Here is a 25,330-nt window from a genome sequence, read left to right on the forward strand (position 1 = left end):
TGCAAATCTCAAGAATATAAATGTGAAGAGATCCACACACACTTTGTGTTCAAACCGTTCACCATCCAACAGAAGGTCCTACAAGGAGCAGGCCATAAGCAACATGTTTCATCCAAGAGACACAGAGGCTGTCGGAGTCAGATTCATGGAGGTCTTCTCCTGGACCCCCTCCCCAAGGAGGCAGAAGAAGTAAGACGGGGCAGTTAAGAAGATGTCGCTAAAAACAAGTAATCTGTGGAAGAAGTTTGTGATCCACAGAACTATCCTTCAAGAATGCGTGTGTAAACGCCATATCACCTCACTAGTGTAAGAACTTGAAAGGCTGAATAAAATCTAGGGGTAGAACAGACACTGTGAAAGGGAAGGAAGCTGCTCAAAAGGAACGAACAACTGGGATGATGGAAAAGAGAAAAGAAAGAAAAAAGGGGAGAAATACGCACATACAGAATAGTTAAGAGAGCTGTACTACTGATTTCTATTGCTTTATTGAAAGGAACAGTTAGTGTTAAATTGTTTGATCAGCCTTACAGGCATATATTTGTTTACCTGAGTAACCACTTTGAAGATATCGATATGTAATGCAACAACCATTGTTAATTTCCTATCACCTTGTCTGAAATTCCGTATTGCTTGTATTTTTGTGTTATTTTGTACATGTATGTGTGTTTGTTAATATGTTTTCACTCTTTTATCTTTAAAATAAAAAAATAACGATGGAAGGCATGAGAGCTTCTGAAAAATGAAAGCTGAGGGTCAGCTACTGACAGAGCTGCTCTGCACGCAATGTGAAAATGGTCTCACGCTGTGACTAGTGGGCTCCGGAAAGGGGCTTCACGTCATGCGATCACCGCACTGTACACAAAAACATATGGAAGTATTGACTTCTAATTTAAAATAAAACAAAAATTTAATGTCTAAAAAGAAATAAAAACCAGTAAAGGTAACAAAAAATATAAAACTAAATGTTGTTATTCCGATTTGTAACTTTCTGTTATTCGTGGCGTGAATCCGTCCTGCGCGTGTCTTCTCTGGAGCAGTGCTCATTCACTTCCGTCCGCGTTCTCTCCCACCTAAGTGCTGCCACCACTCCGTGGAGGATTCGATGGATATGGACATGCGCCCGCTGAGGCCCCAGAACTATCTCTTCGGTTGTGAACTAAAGGCCGACAAAGATTACCACTTTAAGGTGGATAATGATGAAAATGAACACCAGTTGTCATTAAGAACGGTCAGTTTAGGGGCTGGTACAAAGGATGAAATGCACATTGTTGAAGCAGAGGCTGTGAATTACGAATGCAGTCCAATTAAAGTAACACTGGCAGCTTTAAAAATGTCTGTACAGCCAAAGATTTCCCTTAGAGGCTTTGAAATTACACCACCTGTTTTCTTAAGGTTGAAGTGTGGTTCAGGGCCTGTGTGTATTAGTGGACAGCACTTAGTAGCTGTGGAGGAAGACGCAGAGTCAGATGAGGAGGAAGAGGATGTAAAACTCTTAAGTATATCTGGAAAGCGATCTGCCCCTGGAAGTGGTTGCAAGGTTCCACAGAAAAAAATAAAACTTGCTGCTGCTGAAGATGAGGTTGAGGATGATGAGGATGAGGATGACGTTGAAGATGATGATGATTTTGATGATGAGGAAACTGAAGAGAAAGCTCCAGTGAAGAAATCGATATGAGATACTCCAGCTAAAAATGCACAAAAATCAAACCAGAGTGGAAAAGACTCAAAACCATCAACACCAAGATCTAAAGCCAGGAATCCTTTAAAAAATGAAAAGACTCCTAAAACAGCCAAAGGACCTAGTTCGTAGAAGACAGTAAAGCAAAAATGCAAGCAAGTATAGAAAAAGGTGATTCTCTTCCCAAAGTGGAAGCCAAGTTCATCAGTTATGTGAATAATTGCTTCCAGATGACTGACCGGGAGGCTATTCAAGATCTCTGGCAGTGGAGGAAGTCTCTTTAACAAAACAGTTTAAACAGTTTGTTAAAACTTTCATTCTTATTTCATTTCTGTAACAGCTGCTATCTGGCTATCCTTTTTATAATGCAAAGTGAGAACTTTCCCTACTGTGTTTGATAAATGTTGTCCAGGTCCCATTGCCAAGAATGTGTTGTCTGAAATGCCTGTTTAGTTTTTAAAGATGGAACTCCATCCTTTACTTGGTTTTAAATATGTGTGGAATGTTATGATAAGACATAGTAATGTGGTCAGACACGGAGATGGTAAGGAGACAAAAATATACATGTGAAATAAACTCAGTATTTTAATAAAGTAACATTGTTTCTATTAAAAAATGAGTAAAAATTATGTAATAAATCAGTGTAACAGAAACAAAGTGTATAAAGATGCACTTTGTGATAAGAACACTGCAATGAGGGAGGGTATCACTCTATGGGACAGCAGGTTTTTGTACAATATTGAATCATCTTTTCATTACACAATTACACAGGTCAGGATACTCTCAGCTCTCCAGATCCTGTGTGTGCTGGATGCCTGAAGATTTGGATTACTCAGCAGCCATTATCACAACAACCAATTAAATTTTTGTTTGTTTGTTTTGCAGTGCTGGGGATGAACCTGGGACTTACGTATTAAGCTATATATGCAATTCTTGCTTTGATATATATTTTTTTATTTTCACAGAAGATGGATTTCCCAGCTACCTGGACTCTGAGAAATGAATTTCTATTCCTTATGAATTATCTACTCTAAGCTGTTTTCAGTAGTGTCCCAAAATGAGGAACATACCATGTGTATGGTTCTTTGGAATATTTGTCAAATTCATGAGTGTAACGAATTTCACTTGGTTTCTCCTAATGTTTGCATAAAATGCAGGAAAATAGGACAAGCTTAGAGATTTGAGTTACCATTTTAATACCTGAACAAATAACCCAAAGGCTTCCACATCTCTCCTGAAAGAGGCTCTCATCTTCTGCACTTAGAAGATGTGATTAAAAATACAGTGTGTGTTTAAATTTGGAAAAAATCATTATGGTAAAAGATGCATTGTCATTAATACTCCACAAACTACTGCCTCCTCCCCTCAAAAACATTCATCTCATCCTCCTTGCCAACTCCGTAAGTCTTTATGAAAGTCCTCTTTAATGAGAATCTTTTTCTGGCTTTCTCTATGTGCTGCATGGAATCAAATGTTTATGGCAACTGAAAACTGTGTCTCATCCTCCTTATTCACCACATCTGTCACCTTGTGACTTCTGACTTGTCCCATAGTCAAAATGACCATGAAAGGTAAGCCCATACCAAGTGTAGATGAAAAACAATAAAACTTCTTGAGGAAGAAAAGCCTAATTCAGGTAACTTGCCTGGTGAATTTACCCAAACAAATGTCCCATAGTCACATAAGATTGTAGCCCAGAAGAAACCACTGAGCGTTTTATCATATTCCTACCATGACCGCTGTCATAAACTTCTGCACACTTGGAAGTCACATCAGCTCATCCTGACTCTTTCATGGTGTATGAACCAGAAGTGCGTAATAATCCCAGAGAGCAGAAATCCATGATCTCTCAAGGCCAGGGTCCCTTCCTCCTCTCCTCAGACTCCCTTCCCTGCCTCTCCCATCCACCAGAGGATGACAGCTTCCATAGCTGTGGTCACATCACTCTGGCTCTGCCAGTCACCTCACCAGCTCCCTGTTGTCTGTTGCTAAACATTTCTGACTCCGTTTCACAGGGACCCGTGGGGTTTCCAGGTGAGCACACACATACAGCCCTGATGGTCTCTCCTTCCCAAAATCCTGCAATTACTGCCATCTGCATAGGGCCTTGGGCCACACTGAGTGAGTCATACTGAAATGTTTCAGAATGAGGACGTTTGTCATTTGAGGGCCATCACGGACCCATTGCAGGGACACATGGGAAAATTCTGCACTGTCTTTGAAAATTCTGTGAATCAAAAAGATTTTAAATTCAATATGTACTAATGTAAGAATTAGGTTTGATTCCAAGGAAACAGTCACCACTGGCACAAGAGTGAATGTAAACAAACCGTGCAAGGGTATGCACAACATGCTTAGGTTTGGTAGACTACTGAGCTCTAAGAAGATCAAAATGCAAGATAAAAAGATTGCACTTTTATTAGCACATTAAATATAGTTTGTTTTCAACTGACAAATATTATTATGTGCACTTTCTACGTGGACTTTTAAAACCATTTCAGTCAAGTGTATACTTTGTGTGTTTGTAGAAATTGCTCAGATATAACCAGGTATGGAGTCTTTAATTTATTTCATACCTAATGTACCTTTATGAATTACCAAATAGTAGTTGAATAATGTCACTTGCAACTCAATGAGTTAGCTATTTTAAGTAACAATAAGGAGAGGTTTGAAATGATCTTTATGATGAAGGGCTTCGAGGAGATCATACTGTCTGTAATGGAGGACTGTGAGAATGTAGGAAAAATATTTCAGCAAATCACAAAATGAACACTGTCTCTGCTGCATGTTGATTTCGAATGTTCTTGTTCTGCATGAGTCACTGTCACCACCAATGAGTCAAGGGCTGAACATATTCACACAATTAACACCTAAGCTCCTTTTCAGGTATATTTTCATACCCTCGACAGTTTTGAGCCTGTTTAGACTGCAGAGGTAAATATTTCTGAGGAATCTGCACGCAATACACCTGTTCTCAGCTACTGATCACCATGCTATGAGAAAACTGATGCAGTCACTGCTGTCCTGGAGCTCACATTCTCTTGGGGAAGGTAAACAAGCATGGAGAGTAGCGAAGGGCTGACAACAACTGCAGAGAATGACTTAGGGGGCGGGGCCAGTGTGCTTGACGACCAGAGACTGAGCAGGGATGATGGTCAATGGGGAAGGACTCTTGGGTTACAAGTGCTTGGGTTACTTACACTGGGGTCCCAGTGAGTCAGAGCCCTGAGTGCAGGGTGAAATCTATGCCTGAAAGAGCAAGTACAAAGGGCCTGTGGCATGAGCTTGATTGATGATGTGAAGAAATGTTAAAAAAAAAATCAGTGCAAAAGAAAAGGGCCAAAAGCAATAGAGTGTAAGAGAGAATATGACTAAACTAAGGTGGAAACAAATGGCAAAAGTTACAATTTAAACATAACATAGAAAGAAAACTGTACAATATTATTAGTTTTTAGCTTAATTTTTAAACAAATTGTACAATAATATATGGATGTATTGTGACATGACTATATTTTCTGCATTCTCTTGTTGTATTTTGGCCTTCAGAAAATTAAAATATGAACGTGTTGGGTGTATAAAATGATGTAGTCAGAAATAAATATGAATTCATCTGGCATTTAAAGCAGTGGATTAGTAAAGAAAATCTGGCCTCTTCATTGTGCCAGTCCCTCTCTCTCTCCTTCTCTCTCTCTCTGTCTCTCTCTTCCTCTTTCTCTCTGTCTTTTCCTCTCTCTGTCTCTCTGTCTCTGTCTCTGCCTCTGTCTCTCTCATTTAGAACATCCCCCTTCTGACACTCTCAGACATCAGTTAGTGATCTGTGCCTCCTCTTGGTCTTCAGTGTCCACACTCACCCCAGGCCCAGTCCCCGCCTCTGTCTCAGGCTTTTGTCTCAGACTCAGTGAGCCCCCTGCCAGCCTTGTCCTTAGCAATTATGACAGAACATTACTGGACTTTACAACCTCTCTGTCAATACCACGATACCCTTAATAAATGTGCTCTTCCATGTCTATACCTGCTCTGTTGATTCTGATTGACATGAGAAATACAAACATAACAATATTCTTTAAAAAAAAATTTAATATTTGATTTAGGTAATAGTATGCAATTTAGGATAAGATGTCTTTAATTTTTTGGTGATATTTTTAGAGTCCTAATTTGGGAAAACATGTTATATATTAAATGTATCTGTGGATACATCTGTCAGAAGAAAGGTCTTCTTGGTATTTAATGAGAAATGCTTATAGTTTATACTGAAGTCCTTTGCAGACACTCACAGAAACACCAAAAAAACTAAAATTTTTTCCTGGCTACCTGAGTATCTCATAATTCAATCAAATAAACACATAGAATTAACTGCCACAATAGCACATTATATTCCAGGTTAGTGAAACTTACCACATCCATTTCTATTTGTCATCATGAGACTCCTATGCACATTTCTTCCACTTATGGGCAGCTTGAAGCCTGTTGTACATATATTTGCTTTGATAGGAGGCATGAAAAAGAACACCTGTATAATGCTTGCATACATCTGTATCCTTAAATATGGTTTAGACAGCAGACGTTGAGATACCTTAAGCATTTTCAGTCTATATCTCTTTCTGGACACAGTAGCTTTTGTCATGTCAAAATATTTTTACACAAGGGACGGAATTACTTGAAGAATTTACTTTCAACATGGGCCTCAAAATGAAACACTACTGATGGAGAACTGAGAGAAAGCCAGAAATGACTCATCTCACAAAGTTACAATCAGAATTCAACTAATGAATGCACTCTTGACTTTTAGGAAGGCGCTGCTGACCTCCTTGTTCCTCAGGCTGTAGACCACGGGGTTCAGCATGGGGATGACCATGGAGTAGAACACAGAGGCGATTTTGTCAGTGTCCATGGAGTGACTGGAGCTGGGCTGCAGGTACATGAACATCGCAGTCCCGTAGAAGATGGAGACGGCAGTGAAGTGGGAGGCACAGGTGGACAGAGCCTTGCGAGGTCCTGCACGGGAATGCATCCTCAGGATGGTGCCAAAAATGAAGATGTAAGATGTTGAAATAAATACAACAGCAAAAAAGATATGGAAGCTCACGACACAAACAACCACAAGCTCATTGGCCTGTTTGTCAGAGCAGGACAGAGCCATGACCGGTGGAATATCACAGAAAAAGTGATGGATCCTATTGCAGTTACAAAAGAAGAGACTGAAGGTTTCCCCAGTGTGGATGCAGGCATTCAGGAAGCCACTGACATAGCAGCCTAGGACGAGACCCGCACACACACTGGTCCTCATGGTGGTGGTGTAGTGCAGGGGTCTGCACACTGCGGCATAGCGGTCATAGGCCATTGCAGCCAAGAGATAATTTTCCACACAGATGAGGGTTGTGAAGAAGAACATCTGAGCAGCACAGGCGTTGTAGGAAATGACCTTGTTTCCTGTGAAGAGCCCAGCCATGACTGTGGGAGTGACAACTGTGGAGGAAGAGAAATCCACCAGAGACAGGTTACCGAGGAAGAAGTACACGGGGGTGTGCAGACGAGAGTCCAGCAGGATCAGCAGGATCATCCCCAGGTTCCCAAGCACGGTGATGGTGTAGATGAGGAGGAAGGTCATGAGGAGGGGAAGCTGCAGGCGTGGGTCATCGGTCAGCCCCAGCAGGAGGAACTCTGTCACCTCTGTCCTGTTCTCCATCAGAGCTGTCTGAGAATCTCGACACGCTCTGTAGCAGTGAGGAAGGAGACAAAGAAACATAAAGAAACTGAAGTTAACGTATAATTACCATATGTGCTGTGCAATCTTACATAAATGTGTAATTGAAGATTCTCCTGAAAAAGTATTTTCCTGAAAACCTAGCTGATCTATTAATTGTATGCACATTTATGTGATTTTGAATCTTAAGAATTTTAATGGCTCATCTATGTAATTAATATAAAACATTTTAAATTTCTAAAGTGAGATACAGATGGTTTAATAGAGTACCTGGATCAAAAAGTCTGTGGATGCATCTGTCAGCAAATTTTCTCTCTAGAACACAGTAAAATCTGACACTTTCAAGTTGCTCACCTACCCTAAACTCGTCCTGACACTTTAGACCTACATTAGCTGTCGTCCTCCAGTGACACTGTGGTCTTGATTAGTTGCACTCATGTAAATTACGGATCACGAGAGCTTCAGTGCTTCATTCATAATGTCACAGATGTTAATGGCAGTCTCTGCTCTACACCCACACTAAGCTGTAATGTGTGCTGACTGCCCCCTAAGTCTAAGAGTTCTAAGTAAATTCGAGTCAAATTGAAATGAACTGAATTTATAAGAACTCATTTTGTCAATTCTTTATAACTCAGCATTCAGTTTTCATAGTGACCTGACTTATTGGTTATGTGTTAATTTCATCTGAAGCTAAAACTGACAAAAAAAAGTCAAAGAATAAAATGATGATTTTCTTTAGCAACAAAATCTTTCAATGATTTAACAAGTTCTGAGTGAAACTCGAGGTTTTTCCTCACTGTCCCAGACTCGTGACCACCAGCACATCTCCGCGTGTTGACAGCGTGCACTCACAGCACCAGCTCTGGGTGCAGCTGGGGATGAGTCTGATCCCGCCCCTCCTGGTTCATCCACGTGCACAGGGCTGGGGTGAGATAACGGGTGCAGCACGCTCACTGGCACAGGGCATTCTGAGGGAGGCAGAACAGCAGATACGGCAGTCAGAGAGTTTAAGGTTCTCTGAAGGGTCACAGGTCAGACCGCACATTTGCACCTAGCAAGCGCGAGTCCTCCACGATCTACAGTGAACCTGACATTGCCTTCTGCAAACAAATATAGGTATAGAGACTGACATTTAGGTATGAATGTGACAAGTAATAACCAAGGAAGGTAAAATTGGGTCAAGCTCGTCCTGATGAGTGCCAGCGATCGTGTTTTTACTAGGATGGAATAATGGCTTTGAAGCATTCTGAGGACTGTGACACAGGGCTCCGGTCTCAGGTGACCTTGAAGTCCTGAAGTTTCCTCCGGTTTCCCTCCCTCCACAGGAGCCTCTGAGAGTTTCGTGCTTCCCACTGCTTCCGCCTTGCTCTCCTGCATGCGTGTGACTGCGGCTGCTGCAGCTCCCCGCGGGGCCTCCCTTGTCAGAACCGCTTCCTGAAATCCATGTTTGAGTTTGAGAAAAGTCCATGTTCTTCAGCTCACTGCCTCACTCATCACTGTCTTCGAATAGTGAATTCTCAGACAGCGAGCGCTGGAACTAGCCAGGTTCTGGGCTGTGTGCAGTTCACAAGTATGCTTTAGAAGCAAGTGGCTTATTTTAAGTATTTTATTTGAATCTCTTCTTGTGTCCTAATAGTATTTAAAGTTTCTTTATTTAAACTCTAATCTTTTGAAGGATATTAACCCAAAACTAATTATTGTTTCCTCCCATCCTTTTCTAAGACTTGGGAAACCTAAATTTATGAAGTAGCCCCATGAAGATATTCATCAAACTTAACACATATGGTTACTTTTCACGTACACTATGTTCTAGAACATAGAATAAGCAACATATATGTATATATAGAATATATATGGTATATGTATATATATATGTATGTAACATATATGTTATATACATATGTTATATACATATATACATGTGTTATATAGTGTATATAACATATATGTTATATATAACATATATGTTGTGTGTATATAGTGTATATAACACACTATGTTCTAGAACACAGGATAAGCTATATATATATATGGTATGTTTGTGTTGTGTGCAATCTTTTTATGTTATCTAAAGTTGCAGTGCAGAATTGAGAATTTATGCTATGGTGCAAGGGAATGTAAATAATAGAAAAAAGACTCAGCATGTAAGCCACCTCCCAAGAATAAGCAGTTTAGATCACGTTATTTTGTTTATGAACCTTTGCAAATTAAAGAATTACTTCATTATTCTGAGTTTGTCTTTGTTTTTGAAACTTCAATGAAGATACAAATATATGGTTAAAGAAAGATAATGTCAGTAGTCATTTAAAGCATCTTCTATCTTCATTTTGACTCTAATTTGCGGGGAAAGAAATATTATTTTTCATATGAATAGCCAAAGTCTCTATGAAAGATATTTGTACTACTGGCTTGCCTCACTATTCAAAAATAATTAGAAACATTTCTATTTTTAGGTAATTCATCGTAAGTATGCTTAGGACACTGTTTTTGTTTAAATTATGCTTCTCACTGAAATGTTTATGGAATATACAAGCTTATCATTTGCTAAATGAGAAGCTACAGTCAGTATAGAATAGTGATTTGAAATAAAAATGCCCTTGAAATATTGCAGAAGCCCTGTGGAAGTAGCTCCCTCTGTCTCAAGTAATGTTCTGAGTTTTCCAATGTGTCCAAGGCAGGAAAGATACATGAAGAAGAGGACATTCACATGAATCATGTTCTTAATGTATCTTGAATCCTTTTCCTCCCATTGGAACGTTACGGTGTGATTACTCCTCTCACATAATTCACAGAGGTCTGTAAGCAATGAGAGGTCTATAAATCACTTCTCAAACAGTTTATTCTTTAAAAGTCCACTGATCATCTCAAGGTCCATCCATTTAGCTATAAATGTCTCAAGTTTATCCTTCTTTATGGCTGGTTAGTATTCCATTGAGTAAAAAATTAAGTGAAAAATATTGGGCACACATTTGTAAATATTACATTGTCTCTCTGGTGTGAGAAATTGAGAGAGTACATAAGAGCCAAAATGTATAATAGATATTGTGACATAAGAAAAAATTGTTCAGAAAGAAAGGGGAACTGGAGCGGGGGAGGGGAAAAGGAAGGGAATAGAAAAAAACAAATAAGAAAAGAAGGATAGAAAGAAAACAAAGCCTTGCACAAAAGGAGGGGAAGGGGAGTTGGTTTTTTCTCCGGTACCGGGAACCGAACTCACGACCTTGCGCTTGCCAGGCAGGCGCTTTGCCACTGAGCTAAATCCTCAGCCCCAGGAAGGGGAGTTGAAAGGAGAGGGGAATGGGAGAAAAAGAGGAACCACACTATATCATGTATGGGTACAAATTCCCTAGGATGAATGTGATTGTAAATCTATATCTAAATTGTACCTATAAACTTAACTGTAACATGTTCATCAATGAAACTTACCTTTGAGGGATTTCCCCGGCCATGGCTGCAGGCACACAGCCAGCACTCAGGTCAGAAGCACTCCTGCAGGTGGGGACAGTGGCTCTCAGTCAGGTGGGTGAATGGCACCCAGTAGCAAAGGCAGCAACATGACCCTTCTGCACTGTTGCCAGCTCCAGTCCTGTTGGGATCCCGGAGGCTTCTACACGGAGATCTGGCGACGATCATGGAGACACTGTGATCTCTGGAGATTTCCCCCTGAGAATAGGTCAGTTTCTCCTCCTGGAATTTTAGGGAGGAAGCCTTAAGCTGCCTGCAGGGAACAAGGTGGTTATATTTTTTAAAAACGTAAATGTCATTTTAACCAATAAATGAAAGTGTAAAGAATTTACATATTAAGGAGTTACTCGAGGGGCTGGGGATTTAGCTCAGCAGCAAAAGCGCCTGCTTGGCAAGCGCAAGGTCGTGAGTTCGGTTCCCGGGACCGGAGAAAAACCAAAGGAGTTACTCGGATTCAAGTATATGTGCATAACTTTCTGTAATGTTTAAGTTAAACAAGTCTGCCTGCTCAAATATTGCTTGTTTCTTTACAGTGAACACTTCCGATCCTGTCTTCCCTCTGTTTGGAGGATATGGTGCACACTGTTATCTGTGGTCATTGCGCCTGCAGTGGGCTACAGAGCTTCCTGCTTCTGGCAGAGACTTCGTAACGATTCACTCCCTTCCACCGCCCTCCTGCCCCTGCTCTCTGTGCCTCTCATGAACACTTTACTGTGACATCACCCTCATTAGATCCCTAAACAAGTGAGATTATTCTGTGATTGTTTCCCTACCTTGGGGTATTTATTTCGTATAATGTGCTCCAGTTTCATCTACATTGCCACGAGTGGTAGAATTTCACTCATTTTACAAGTGGCGAGTGTTCCGTAGTCCACATGCTCCACATTTTCTTTTTTCCATTCAGGATGGACAGAGACTGCTTCTGTTTCTTAGCTACAAGGAACGTGGAATCCCTTTGGCATACTGATTTCATTTGCTTTGAAACTGCACTCAGCAGTGGGACAGCAGGATCATTATTCTTAACTTTTAGAGGAGCGTGTCTGCAGATTTCCATAATTCTGTACACAACTGCGTTCCAACCAGCAGTGCCAGGCCTCCCCTCTCCCCAATGCTTGCCAATCTCCTTACCCTTAGTCTTTTGATAAAGGCATTCTTTCTGACCTGAGGAGACGTCTAAATGTGCTTTTGATTTGATTTTCCTCAATGATAAGTGAAATTGACCATTTTTCATGTATCATTGGTCCTTTGCATGATTTCTTTTGAGAAATATGTACTTAGTTTGCCCGCTGTTTTTAATTAAGCTACTTGTTTTTGTTACTGACCATTTTGAAGTTCTTGTATATCCCGGAGATCCATTCCTTTTAAACAATATAGTTTCAGACATTCTCGCTCCTTCTCCAGGCCATCAATCTGTTGGTCAATTCCTCGGCAGGACAGAGTATTTTTTGTATTTATTCTGAATGAAACTGCTTTCTTGACTTCTGCCTCAGATGCTTTGATACTGGAGCAAGGCAGTGTTTTTGTTTTTATGTTGGATTTTTGTCCTAAAGCTTTGCTGAAATAATGTATTGGTTCCAACAGTTTGTTTTTAAAGTTTTAAATCTCTCTCCTTTTCTGTCCCCACTCTCTCTCTGTCTCTGCCCCTACCTCTTATTATCACACAGGTCTTTTTCTTTTGTTTTGTTGAAGTGGTGTATTGGTTGTTGATTTGCATCTGCTGAGCAATCCTTTCATTGCTAGGATAGCGCTCACTTCATCCTATTGAATAAACTCTCTAATATGCTTCTAGGTTAAGAGTTTTAGAATTTTCCTGAGAAATTTTACATTTATGTCCTCCAGGATTTGAAACTATTTCTTTATTTGTGTATCATTATATGGTTTTGGTACCAAGGTAACGCTGGTCTGTTTTAACTGACATAAACATGACTACTCCAGGTGTTTTGGATTCTGTTTGCAAGGCATGCCTTTCAGTGTGTGTGTAATCCTTACATTTGAAGTGAGTTTCAGATTATCCATATGTAGTTGGATAATTTTTAAAAATCCATACATTTGCTTGTTTTTTTTTATTCCAAGAATTTACTCAACTTCAAGTTAATTATCGACTTATGGTGTATTACTATAGCCATTTTGTAACTTGTTTTCTCATTTTATTATAGTTCCTTTATTTCTCAGTTTGGTTGAATCATTTATTATAGATAAATAATGAATTTCTGTGCTTTGATTCTTTGCTTATTATATTTGGTTTGTCTATTATAAATTTTTTATTTGTATACACTGTAAAGCTTATGAAAACCATATTTTACTTAAATGAAATGATAGCACTTGAGATTATGTGAAAGTTAAGAACAGACTAGAATTTTAGAAAAATGTGGATAAGAATGGTTCACACAATACACAAGATAGCTAAGATAATTGTAGTACTATTTCTATTAGTTCACTGAAAGGAACAGTTAGTGGTTGTATTGTTTGATCAATTTTTCATGCCTGTACCTGGTAATATGAGCAACTACTTTGAAGATAACTACATGCAATATAATAAACATTATTAATTTCCTATCATCTTTAGAAATTCTGTGTAGTTTTTTGCTGTTTTTTGTTCTCTTTAAAATAAAAAAATAATAAAAAGAAAGATCCACACTAGCATGTCATTCCCTCCTAATTTGTATTCTTGGTAGCTTGTATTACCCCTTTTGATATTATTTATTTTGTAAGGTAGTTAGCACTGTTTTTAACTTTTTTTCAGCCTTCATGCTAAAGGTCTGAGCAGTGCTTACACCACGTTTACCACATAACAACATTTTGAATTTGTCTATATAATTACTAGGGTCCAGGAACTTATTGTAGTCTCATTTTTTTTCTTATTCATTAGTGTCTCTTTCAATTTGATTAATTCCCTTAAACTTTTTTTCCCACAGGACAGGCCCAGACATATTCTCTCACTTTTGCTTCTTTTGGAATGTCTTTAGCTCTTCATGTATGAAGGTTAGCGATTCTGGGTGCCACATTCCTGGTTGCAAGTTTTTCCTTTAGTGCAGTGGAAATCTCTTGTCCCTCTCCAGTCACTTGGCTTGTGAGATTTCTGCTGAGAAATCTGCTGTTAGGACAATTAGGGTGGGCTTATGTGATTTGTGTTTATTCTCTCTTGCTGTCTACTCTTTTTGTTTTCCCTGAGAATTGATTTTGCAATGAATTGGGGTAGAGTTGGTTAAGCTGAATCTGATTGGTGACCTTTGACCACCTATACCTTGTACCCTTCTCTGCTTTGAGAAGTTCACTGTTCTTATTTCCTTGAATGGTCTTTTTACCCATTATCTTTTGCCAGAGCATCTTCAGTGTGAACAAATTGCACATTTGCTCTTCTAATACTGCCAGAAATTTTCACAAGTTTTATTCATTCATTTTATTTTTTCTCTCTGTATTTTCAGGTAGCCTGTCATTGAGCTCAGTCATTTATTTTTCTTGTTCATTCTCCAATTAATGTTTTCTATTGTGTTTTTAATTTTATGGAATGTACTTTCCTCTTAATTTTTGTTTATTTAAAAATTGATTCAATCTCTGTGACATTGGAGCAATGAATCATTTCTTTGTTTTGTTCAAGATAAGACTTGTCTTTTTTTATTTTAAAAATAAAGGGAGGAAAACATTAACAGACAGATAACCTTTTACAAAATAGCAAAAGAACAGTACAGACAGTACAGAGTTACAAACAAAGTGGTAGGGAATTAACAATGCTTGCTGTATTACATATTGATATCTTCAAAATGGCTTCTCGTGAAAACAGATATAGACATGCAATACTGATCAACCAAAGACTCATTGACAGTTTCTTTCAGCAAAGAAATAGAAGACAGAACAACTATGTTAACTATCCTGTATATACATACATGCAAAATTTCTCCTCCTTTCCCTTCTCTTTTCCCATATCCCAGTTGTCCTTTACCCTTGAGTGTTTTCCTATCATTTCACAATGTCTATCATACCTCCTAGTTTAAATTAACTCTTTCAGGTTTTACACTAGTGAAACAATGTGGTGCTTGCACATGCAAGTCTGATTTCTTTCACCTATGTGGATGGTCTGTAGTTGTGACCATTTACCTATAAAAGCCTCGAGTTTATCTTTTTTTATAGCTGAGTAATATTCCATTATATAAAAGTACCACAATTTTCTTATCCAATCCTCAGTGGATGGACATTTGTGTTGCTTACACAATTTAGCAATTATAAATTGTGCTGCTATGAACATAAGTGCACATATATTGCTGTGATATGATGTTTTTAGATCTTCTGGGAAAATACCCAGAAGAGGGATAGCTGGGTTGAATGGGGCCTCTAGACCTAGTTTTCGGAGGAATCTCCAAACTGATTTCCACAGTGGTTTCACCAGTCTGCATTCCCACCAAAACAACATTGGGATTCCACCTTACCCCAGTAAGAATGGCTATCATGCAGAAATCAACCAATAACAAATGCTGGTGAAGCTGTGGAGAAATAGGAAGACTTGTCTTTAATCTCTCTGAAGTTTCTCCTGTATTGATTACTACCCAATCAGTGCCTGGCATTTTATTTAAACTATTATTAGATAAGATCATAGATTCTTAAAAGTTCTTGTTTTTTTCTTTTATGCATTGTCATATGAGCACTGATTAAGTAACTATTTATTATAGTCTTCCAAATCTGACTTTAGCTGTGTCCTATTTAGAAATTCTAAGCAGCTTATTTTCTCTGAACCTGTATCATTTCCAGCATTCCAGCACCGGACATTGTCCACGTTCAGTTCTGCCAGAGGTGTGCTGTTGGTGTGTTGCTACCATTTCAGAACTAGAAGGCAAGCCAAACACAGGTTTTTACCAACTCACATTTGGTGTGATTTTTAGCATGATGCAGAGACTCCCTAGAAAGCATAATCCATGCTGATAAGCCTCTCAGTATTTACAAGGTAGGTGAAAATGTCCTGTCCACACTCAGCAACCCACTGTGTTAAGGCAGTTCAGGGTTCTGCCTGGGTCCTGGAAGAATCACTATCAATGCCTTGGCTCAAGCATTTAGGTCAAAGCCTTGGCTACCAACATTGGAATTCTGTGGCACACTCACAACCCACAGTCTGCCAGTATGAGCACAGCACTGGGATGGAACAGAGGTTTACACAGCTACTGACTGTCTATTGTTGAGTTGGATTTAAGTCCAAGGCTGATACTAGCAGCTGGAGGTGGTCCTGGCTGGCACAGATGTCTGAGAGATTTGGGCCGTGTGTCTTATAGTAGTACTGTGACTATTTCAGATCGTCTGTCCATAGGCCAGGCTCATGATGCTGTGTTTCACATCAGCCGATTGTGTGTTTTTACCAGCCAGTTTCTAAATTCCTTTCAAGGTTCTGAGATTATGACTCTAATCTACTCCCAGTGAATGGGGTCTTGCTTTACTCAATAAGCTCCGAGTAAGGGTAGTGGTGGTGAAGGCAGTCCCATAAACACATAGGCTGACACTACACGTCGTTGTGTCTTAATATAACAACTACAAGGATGGGTAGAGTCTCAGGAGCACACTGAAACACACCGCAGAAGCTAGTGTTTTGGCAGACCGAAGCTGTACCTGCCATCAAGTGCCAGCTTTTGCCTGGTCCCATGGCAGTTGTAGAGTCAATCTCTAAGCACTGGCATGTGCATAGTGTATTTCCAAAAATTATTACTCCTTTCTTGTTAGAGGCAAATGTCATGGTTAAATACTTGTGCTGTGTATCTAGGTTGCTTCACCTCAAATTCAGATAAAGGATGTAACCTCTTCAAGTTTCAGCTTCCCTTCTGTAACAAAGGAGATCGTGATGTTTAGTCATCTATGGAGTTTTTTCATGTTACAACACAATTTTAAATATATAAAGGGTCCCATATGTTGAATATTAATTAAATATTAATATTTATTAAAAATTAAATTTCTTGTAGCATTTTTAGAGCACGGGTCACAGAAATAATGGTATCAACTGAATCCACTATTTCCTCATTTCTCCCCCATTTTGCAGGCAAGATATGGAATAATTCTAGGTAATAACGTGTGGGAAGATTATTATACTGTTTGTGCACACACAGATCTGCAGTTGTCCTCTCCCCTGCTTGGTGATCATGTGACTTGTTGTTCCAGAAGATACTTCTGTACAGGGCAATGCCTTATCAGCAATTGTCTTGTATGACATGTGTAAAGAGGACCCTCCATTTACCCATAGCAGTTTAAATCACAAACCTATTAGAGGGTAAATGATGCTCTGTCCAACAAAACATCAGATCCTAATATTTAACACCTGTAAACGTTACCTCATACAATATGGGAGTGCAATTGTGATTCAAATAAGTACGATAAGATTAGAGTTTAACTGGGTTATATGGGAGGTCCTGAGTATAGGTACAATTCCTTATTACAGAAACACCAAAAATGTGATAATAAAGTATTATAAGGATCTGTTACTCTATAGAAAAAAACCCTGAAAATACAAGTGAAAACTATCAGAATAAATTCTACAGGATCTTCAGAAATTTTGGAAGATTTTACAGAGCATAATTTGAGGCTAAATGTGCCTTAACATGACTTTTATAGAAACATTTCTAATACTGAAAGCTGACACCAAGGAAAGGAACCCAGGCATCACAGCACATGTGACAAAGCAAATACTTTTCTAAAACTGTTTAGGAAGTTCAGTACATAAACAACAAAATCTGCAAAATAACAATACAGTAACCTTGGGTAGGGTGAAGAGCTTGACTTGCAGAGGTATCACCTTGTAATGTTAAAAATGTGCCAATTTCATCAATGATCTGACACATGCAAAGAGCAAGAAAGCTCAGCTCAGTCAGAAAAAAGCGGGGAGGAGAAATTGACAGTTACTACCTAAAAGAGGTCTACACCTTGACAAAAACACCAGTGACCAAATCAACTGGTGTAAATATATGCAAAGACCTCAAATACGTGATTGACAAAGAACTACAAGAATCTCGGAAAATGAGTTTTCCACAAATGGTTCCTATTGATAAGGAGACAAATCTTGTGAAATGGAACTGGGTAGATATTCTAGAGTTAAACCACACAAAGTGAAGTGTAGAATTCACTGGAGGTTTTAGCAGTGATTTGGAAGGGAGAAGAAGGAGTCAGGGAATTTGAGAGACATGTTGCTGTAATTCTTTACAAGGAGAAGAGAAGAAAAAAGGATAAAACTTCATGGAGCCCGGGCCTTATTTCTCACCACCAAATAAACCAACAAATACATAATTGGAGTATCAGAAGTGAGAGTTTTAAATGGGAATAAACAATAATTCAATAATAAGTCCACAAACCCAAATTGGATCAGCGGCATAAAACCACTTCCATAAAGCTTGCAAACCTCAAAGATAAACTTGAAGATATTCACACATACTTTGTATTCAAACTGTTCACCATCAGAGAGAAGATCATAAAATCAGCAAGAGACAAATGGTCCTGTAGAATCAACCCCAATCAAAATACCAGTAGTATTCTTTATAGAACTAGAGAAGGCAATCATAAAATTCATATGGAACCAGGAGTGACCTAGAACAGCAAAAGCAAAAGGACTTGGGCAATAAGGGAAAGGCAGGGTCATCACAATCCCAGACTTCAAATTATACTACAAAGCTACAGTGATAAAAAGGGCATATTTTTTTGGGGAAAAACACAGGGCTGAGGGTTAGTGAAACAGAACAGAGGATGTAGACACAACCCCAGGCACACTCAGCTACCTTACTTGTGACAAGAGGTTAAACAGTGTTGGGGAAACTGGCTAGCCACATCCAAAGTTTGACACTAGACCCATAACTCTCACTGTGCATTAACTAAATTAAAATCAAAATGGACCAAAGATCTAACTATTAAAGCAGAAACACTTAATCTGCCAGAAGACGAGAAAAGATAAACTTCTTGAAGACATAGGTGTAGGCAAAACCTTTATGAAGAAAATCCAAATTACACAAGAAATAACACTAAAAATCAACAAATGGGAGAATTTGAAGAGTGATGAGACAATTTATAGAATCAGAAAAAAAATATCCAGCTATTCCTCAAACACTAATATCCAGAATATATAAAGAACTAAAAAATTAGACTCCCAAATTTAAAGATCTAATAGAAATATAGGCATTTGAAGAGGATAGACACTTCTCAGATGAAGTAAAAATGGCCAATAAATACATGAAAAAAAAGTTCAACATCTCTGGCCTTTCGGGAAATGCAAATTAAAACATCTCAGAGATTCCATCTCACTCCAGAAAGAATGGCTATTCTGAGGAAATCTGCCAATAACAAATGCCAGCAAGGCTGCAAGGGAGAGGGCTTCAGGGAGTGTAGACTGATACAAGCACTGTGGAGATCAGCAGGGGGGTTCCTCAAAAAACTAAAGGCAGTAATCCCATTTCACCCAGCTATTCCCCTTCTAGGTAGCTGCCTGAAAGAATTAAAAAACATCTTACACAGTGATTCACATATACCCATATTATAGCAGCACAACTCATAATAGCTGAATCTTCTAAGCAGCCTACACACCCACAGACAGGTGGATGGATAAAGAAAATAAGGTACTTATACACAATGGAGCACCACTCAAGGGAAAGCTTGAGGCACTTGTCAGAAAATGGATGCGCCTTGAAATCTAATGTTAAGGGAAGTAATTCATACACACAAACTCCAATGTCACATGGTTTCTCATATGAGAAAACTAACAGATAAATAAAGTATAAAATAAAAGGCAGTCAATAGGAAAAAAAGAAGGAAAAATTTATTGTACTCCAACACTGCAATGTATCTAAAAGTGCACCTTGAATTAATACAATTGTCTTAGGCATTTTATGTGGTTTTCGGCCTGTTAGTCTGCCAGTTAGCCTCTATTTGTAAAAATTAAATTGATAATGTCTTATAAAATAAATGATTGAATCTGACGCTGGCAAAAGATTTTTTTAAAAAGGGGAGAGAGAGAAAAAAAGAACTGAGATAGGTGGAGTCCACCATGTTCCAATGCCGGTGAATGTAATCTTTATTTACTGCAAACATGTACTAATAAAAATTTTAAAATTATAAGAAAAATTAAAAATGGCTTGCAAGAAAAGTCTAAAATTAAACATTATTTTTAGATTTGTGACTATTGTTATTCTTATATAGTTTTATAGATGAATGAGATTAAAAATAAGCTAATTTAATGGGAACAGAACATATAAAGATGTACTTTGTGACCGTAATAGAATGAAGCATGAGGATAAAACTGTATAGGAGCAGAGGTTTTGTATGATATGAAACATCTTTGTCCCACAGTTACACAGGTCAGAAATCTTTGGCTCTCCCAGATCATGAGCATGCTGGACACCAGTAGATTCATACTTCTCAGCAGCCATAACCAAGGGAGCGAGGTTGAGACAGAGAGAGATGGAGAGAAAGAAAGGGAGAGAGAGAAAGAGAGAGAGACAGGCAGACAGACAGACAGACAGAGACAGAGAAAGACAGAGAGTGGGATAGAGACCAAGAGAGAGAGACAAAGAGAGACACAGACAGAGACAGACAGAGAGAGACAGGGAAAGAAAAAGACAGAGGGAGAGAGAAGGTGAGAGAGAATAGAGAAACAGAGACACAGACAGAGAGACAGAGAGAGAGAGAGGAGAGAGAAAGAACATGTATACATGTACTTTCTGTTAACTCTTACTGTCCAGAAAATCCTGTAAATCAGATCTGGGATCTAGAGGAACAGAATCTTAAGGATGAGTTTGTCAACTGGTTCTCAAGTTTCTGGATTTAGCTTTTTAAACTAATTAGATTTTAAAATGTTAGTGGTTACCTTCGGTAGTAAGGAAAGAGTGGTTGTCCATGGTATGATTTGGCAACATCCACTCAATATGACATTGCTAAATCCTAGGAAAACATTAAAGAGAAAAGGAGGACCTGAGACAACTTGTGTGATGACATGAAAGTGTGCCCCCCATCTGTGTTGGCACCTGGAAGCCAGTAGTGCTGTGCTAAAAGGTGAGAGCCTAGGAGAGATGCAGGCTGAGTTAGGAGGTAACTGAGCTCGGCCCCATGGTGGACATCAGTACCCGCGTGGAAGGGCTTGGAGGGCTAGCGGGGCCTTTTGTTCCTTCCGCCTTGTGCTGTCTGAAGCACAGCACTCTGGGCTCTGTGATGCTACGACATGTTCTTCCCCCGCACCCTGTGAAAATACAGCAGAAGGTCCCTGAGGAGGAACAAGCGCTCGCCAGGCTCTGACTATGCTGTCGCGCACGTGGGCTTCCCAGCCACCTGAACCCTGAGAAAGGGATTTCTATTCCTTATGAATTATCCACTGTAACTCATAGAGTAGTTTTGGAATAGTGTCCAAAACTGAAGAACACACTATGTGTGTGGTTCTTTGGAGTATTTCTCAAAAGCATGAATGCTGTGACTTTGACTTGGTTTCTCCTAATATCACTGTCTAAAGAACAGGGAAATAAGGTCACCTGAAAGATCTGAGTTAGTATCTTAATATCTCAACAAATAACCCAAAGGCTTACCTATCAGTCCTGAAAGAGACCCTAATCTCCTTTAGGTAAAATATGTGGTAAAAGTATAGACTTTTTGGTGTAACTTTGGGAAAAAAATATAGTAATATTGCCATTCATCACATCCAAATCACTACTGCTCACTTGGAAGGCATTTATCTCACCCTTCTTGGCACCTTCTTCTCATGGAATTCCTCCTCTGTGAGTCTCTTTTTCTGCCTATGTCAGTGTGCTGCGTGGATTCAAATGCTTATGGCAATTTCTGTCAAGTGAAAGCCGTGTCCTGGTCCACCTTACCAGATCTGTCACCTTGTGACTTCTGGCTTATCCCATAGTCAAAATGACCATGAAAGGTAAGCTTGTAACAAGTGTAGATGAAGGAAATTAAACAAAACAAAATAAAACTTCTCAAGAATGGAAGGCCTAATTCTGGTAGCTTCCTTGGTGAATTTACCCAAAAAAATGTCCCATAGTCACATAAGATTGTCGCCCAGAAGAAATCAGCAAGGGTTTTTTCTGTCTATCACATTCCAACAATGAACGCTGTCATGAACTTCTGCACACTTACAGGTTACATCAACTCACAGTAAGTCTTTCAGATTGTATGAACCGGAAGCGCATAATAATCCCAGGAGCTGAAATGTGCCAGCTACTTCGTCAGCAGCTCCCTGTCATCTATGGCTAAACATTTCTGACTCTGCTTCACAGGGACCCTTGGGGTTTCCATGTGAGCACAATGGAAACTACGCAGATAATCCTGATGGTCTCTCCTTCCCCAAATCCTGCAGATACTGCCATCTGCATAGGGCCTTGGGCCACACTGAGTGAGTAATACTGAAATGTTTCAGAATTAGGACTTCAGCCCTTTGTGGTCCATCATGGATTCACTCTAGGGACACATGGGAACCTTCTGCACTGTCTTGAAAATTTTTATAAATCCAAAGCAATCCTAAAATTAGGACATTAAAAATCAGTTCAGTCAATTGTACAATTTGTCTATATGTAGAAATTCCTCAAATACAACTAAATATAGAGGCTTAAATTTTTCATTTTGTGAATTAGCAAACAGTACTTACTTGATGTCGTTTGCCTTGTAATGAGTCAGCATTTCAAGTAAAACAAAAATGAAAGTTTTGAGATGATGTATGTGATGAGATTTCCAGAAAATTGTTTTGTCTACAAGTGAGGGAGGTGAGAAGGTAGGAAAAGCTGTTACAGCAAATCACAAAATGAACACTGTCTCTTCAAATGTGCTGCATGCTGATTTAGAAGGTTCTTATGCTACACGATTCACTATCACCACCAATGAGTCAAGGGCTCAACGTATTTGCACAATTAATATAAAAGGTCAAGTATATTTTCATACACTTAAATGTTCCTGAGGAATCTGCATGCAATACACCTATTCTCGGCTACTGATCACCATGTTATGAGAAAACTGATGCAGTCACTGCTCTCCTGGAGCTCACGTTCTCTTGGGGAAGGTAAATAAGCATGGAGAGTAGCGAAGGGCTGACAACAACTGCAGAGAATGACTTAGGGGGCGGGGCCAGTGTGCTTGACAACCAGAGACTGAGCAGGGATGATGGTCGACAGGGAAGGACTCTTGGGTTACAAGTGCTTGGGTTACCTACACTGGAGTCCCAGTGAGTCAGAGCCCTGAGTGCAAGGAGAAATCTATGCCTGGAAGAGCAAGTACAAAGGGCCTGTGGCATGAGCTTGATTGATGATGTGAAGAAAGGGCAAAAAAATCCATGCAAATACAAAGGATAAAAAGACAGGAGAGTGAAAGAGAGAATGTGACCGAAGTAAAGTAGAGTTGCGTGGCAAATATTACAGTGTAAGATACATGCAGAAAGAAAAATATACAATATTAGTGGCTTTTAGGTTTAATTCTTAATCTGAATGTGTAATGATATATGAATATATTTAAAAGATGGCTGGTTTTTTGCATTTTCTTGCTCTATCTTATCCTTTTGAAAATATGATCATGTTGGATGTATAGAATGATGACATAAAAATAAATATTAATTCTTTTGAGATGCCAGATTTGTACATGGCTCATTAAATTATGCAGAGTACCTCTTTTATTTTGTGATGTATAATGTATTTTCTCAAATTAGGACTATAAGAATATAATCAAAGAAATTAATGAAATCAGAGCCCAAATTATAACCTATTACAAAATCCAAATATTCAATCACAGTTTTTAAACACTAATGCTTTATTCAGTGTTCTCAGGTAAAACTGAAATAACAGAACAGACACATCAGAGGATGTTTGTTAAGGGTACCATGGTATATAACAGGCAAGGTAAAAAGTCCCATGATGCTCTGTCTGTGCTCCAAAGGACAAGGCTGGCAGGGGGCTCACTGAGTCTGAGACAAATGCCTGAGACAGAGGCAGGGACTGGGCCTGGGATGAGTGTGGACACTGAAGATGAAGAAGAGGTACAGATCACTAACTGATGTCTGAGAGTGTCAGAAGGAGGGTGTTCTAAATGAGAGAGACAGACAGAGACAGAGAGCTTGCCCCCACAAAGAAGAGTACAGATCTTCTTCACTAACCCACTACTTTAAATACCAGACTCAGACACACCAAAAAAGTCAAAAACATTTTCCTAGCTACCCGAGTTATCCCATAATTCAGCCAAATAAACATAAAATTAAGTGCCACAAATAGCAATTATATTCATGTCTAGTGAAACCGACCACATACATTTCCATTTGTCATTATGAACCCCTGTGGACATTTCTTTTATTTATGGGCAGTTTTGAGCCTGTTGTACATATATTTGCTTTGACATGAGATATGAAAAAGAATGTCTCTGTAATCCATGCATGCATCAATATCCTTAAGGATGGTTTAGGCAGCAGACATCAGGATATTTTAAGCATTCGCACTCTTCATTTATTTCTGGACACAGTAGCATTTCTTCATGTTCAAAGACTTTCGCACAAATGAGAGTATTATTTCAGTAATTTATTTTAAACATAGGCCTCAGAATGTAACACAGCACTTGGGCAAAAACTAAAAGAAACCCAGAAATGGTTCACCTCACAGTTACAATCAAATTCCTACAGCTTACGGGGCCTCAAACAAGTGAATGCACTCTTGGCTTTTAAGAAGGCGCTGTTGACCTCCTTGTTCCTCAGGCTGTAGACCATGGGGTTCAGCATGGGGATGACTATGGTGTAAAACACAGAGGCGATTTTGTCAGTGTCCATGGAGTGACTGGAGCTGGGCTGCAGGTACATGAACATCGCAGTCCCATAGAAGATGGAGACGGCAGTGAAGTGGGAGGCACAGGTGGACAGAGCCTTGCGAGGTCCTGCACGGGAGTGCATCCTCAGGATGGTGCCAAAAATGAAGACATAAGATGTTAAAATAAACAAAACAGCAAAAAAGATATGGAAGCTCACGAGATAAACAAGAACCAGCTCACTAATGTGTTTGTCAGAGCAGGACAGAGCCATGACCGGTGGAACGTCACAGAAAAAGTGATGGACCACATTGGAGCTGCAAAAGGAGACTGAATGTGTTCCCAACATGGATGCAGGCATTCAGGAATGAGCAGGCATAGCAGCCTAGGACGAGACCCGCACACACACTTGTGGTCATGGTGGTGGTGTAGTGCAGGGGTCTGCACACTGCCACATAGCGGTCATAGGCCATTGAGGCCAAGAGATAATTTTCCACACCTACAAGGCCTGCGAACAGGAACATCTGAGCAGCACAGGCGTTGTAGGAAATGAGCTTGTTTCCTGTGAAGAGCCCAGCGATGACTGTGGGAGTGACAACTGTGGAGGAAGAGAAATCCACCAGAGACAGGTTACCGAGGAAGAAGTACATGGGGGTGTGCAGACGAGCATCCAGGAGGATCAGCAGGATCATCCCCAGGTTCCCAAGCACAGTGATGGTGTAGATGAGGAGGAAGGTCATGAGGAGGGGAAGCTGCAGGCGTGGGTCATC

At 39.5% G+C, this 25,330-nt stretch overlaps 2 protein-coding genes and 1 pseudogene across 2 annotated transcripts in view; 1 reads left to right on the forward strand and 2 right to left on the reverse strand.

The window, feature by feature from the left end:
- Positions 1–211: 211 nt before the first annotated feature.
- On the forward strand, positions 212–2,169 carry LOC102006264 (annotated as a pseudogene).
- A 422-nt stretch (positions 2,170–2,591) lies between these two features.
- Positions 2,592–7,370, reverse strand: LOC102006598 (olfactory receptor 5B2-like). Its single transcript, XM_013506387.1, has 2 exons — positions 6,462–7,370; positions 2,592–2,663 (listed from the first exon to the last, which is right to left on the reverse strand). The coding sequence occupies exons 1-2, from the start codon at positions 7,362–7,364 to the stop codon at positions 2,592–2,594; spliced, it is 975 nt and encodes a 324-aa protein (XP_013361841.1). The 5' UTR covers positions 7,365–7,370.
- A 16,993-nt stretch (positions 7,371–24,363) lies between these two features.
- The window catches only part of LOC106146293 (olfactory receptor 5B2-like), a 3,118-nt gene continuing 2,151 nt past the window's right edge, over positions 24,364–25,330 (reverse strand). The window contains 2 exon segments of the mRNA XM_013506401.1: positions 24,364–24,889; positions 24,891–25,330. The exon segment at positions 24,891–25,330 is cut by the window's right edge and continues 1 nt beyond it. Coding sequence (XP_013361855.1) covers positions 24,436–24,889; positions 24,891–25,330 — 894 coding nt within the window. The 3' untranslated portion in view covers positions 24,364–24,435.

The sequence above is a fragment of the Chinchilla lanigera genome, unplaced genomic scaffold (genome assembly GCF_000276665.1).
Source record: "Chinchilla lanigera isolate Chin_1 unplaced genomic scaffold, ChiLan1.0 scaffold00110, whole genome shotgun sequence".
Classification (NCBI taxonomy): domain Eukaryota; kingdom Metazoa; phylum Chordata; class Mammalia; order Rodentia; family Chinchillidae; genus Chinchilla; species Chinchilla lanigera.

What these genes read in the sequence shown, in the direction of transcription:
- LOC102006598 (XM_013506387.1), bottom strand. Translation starts at nt 7,364, where the DNA reads ATGGAGAACAGGACAGAGGTGACAGAGTTCCTCCTGCTGGGGCTGACC. An exon ending in TCAGCAGCGCCTTCCTAAAA is followed by an intron (nt 2,664 to 6,461) that starts GTCAAGAGTGCA and finishes CTCAGAGTCCAG; the next exon opens with GTAGCTGGGAAATCCATCTT.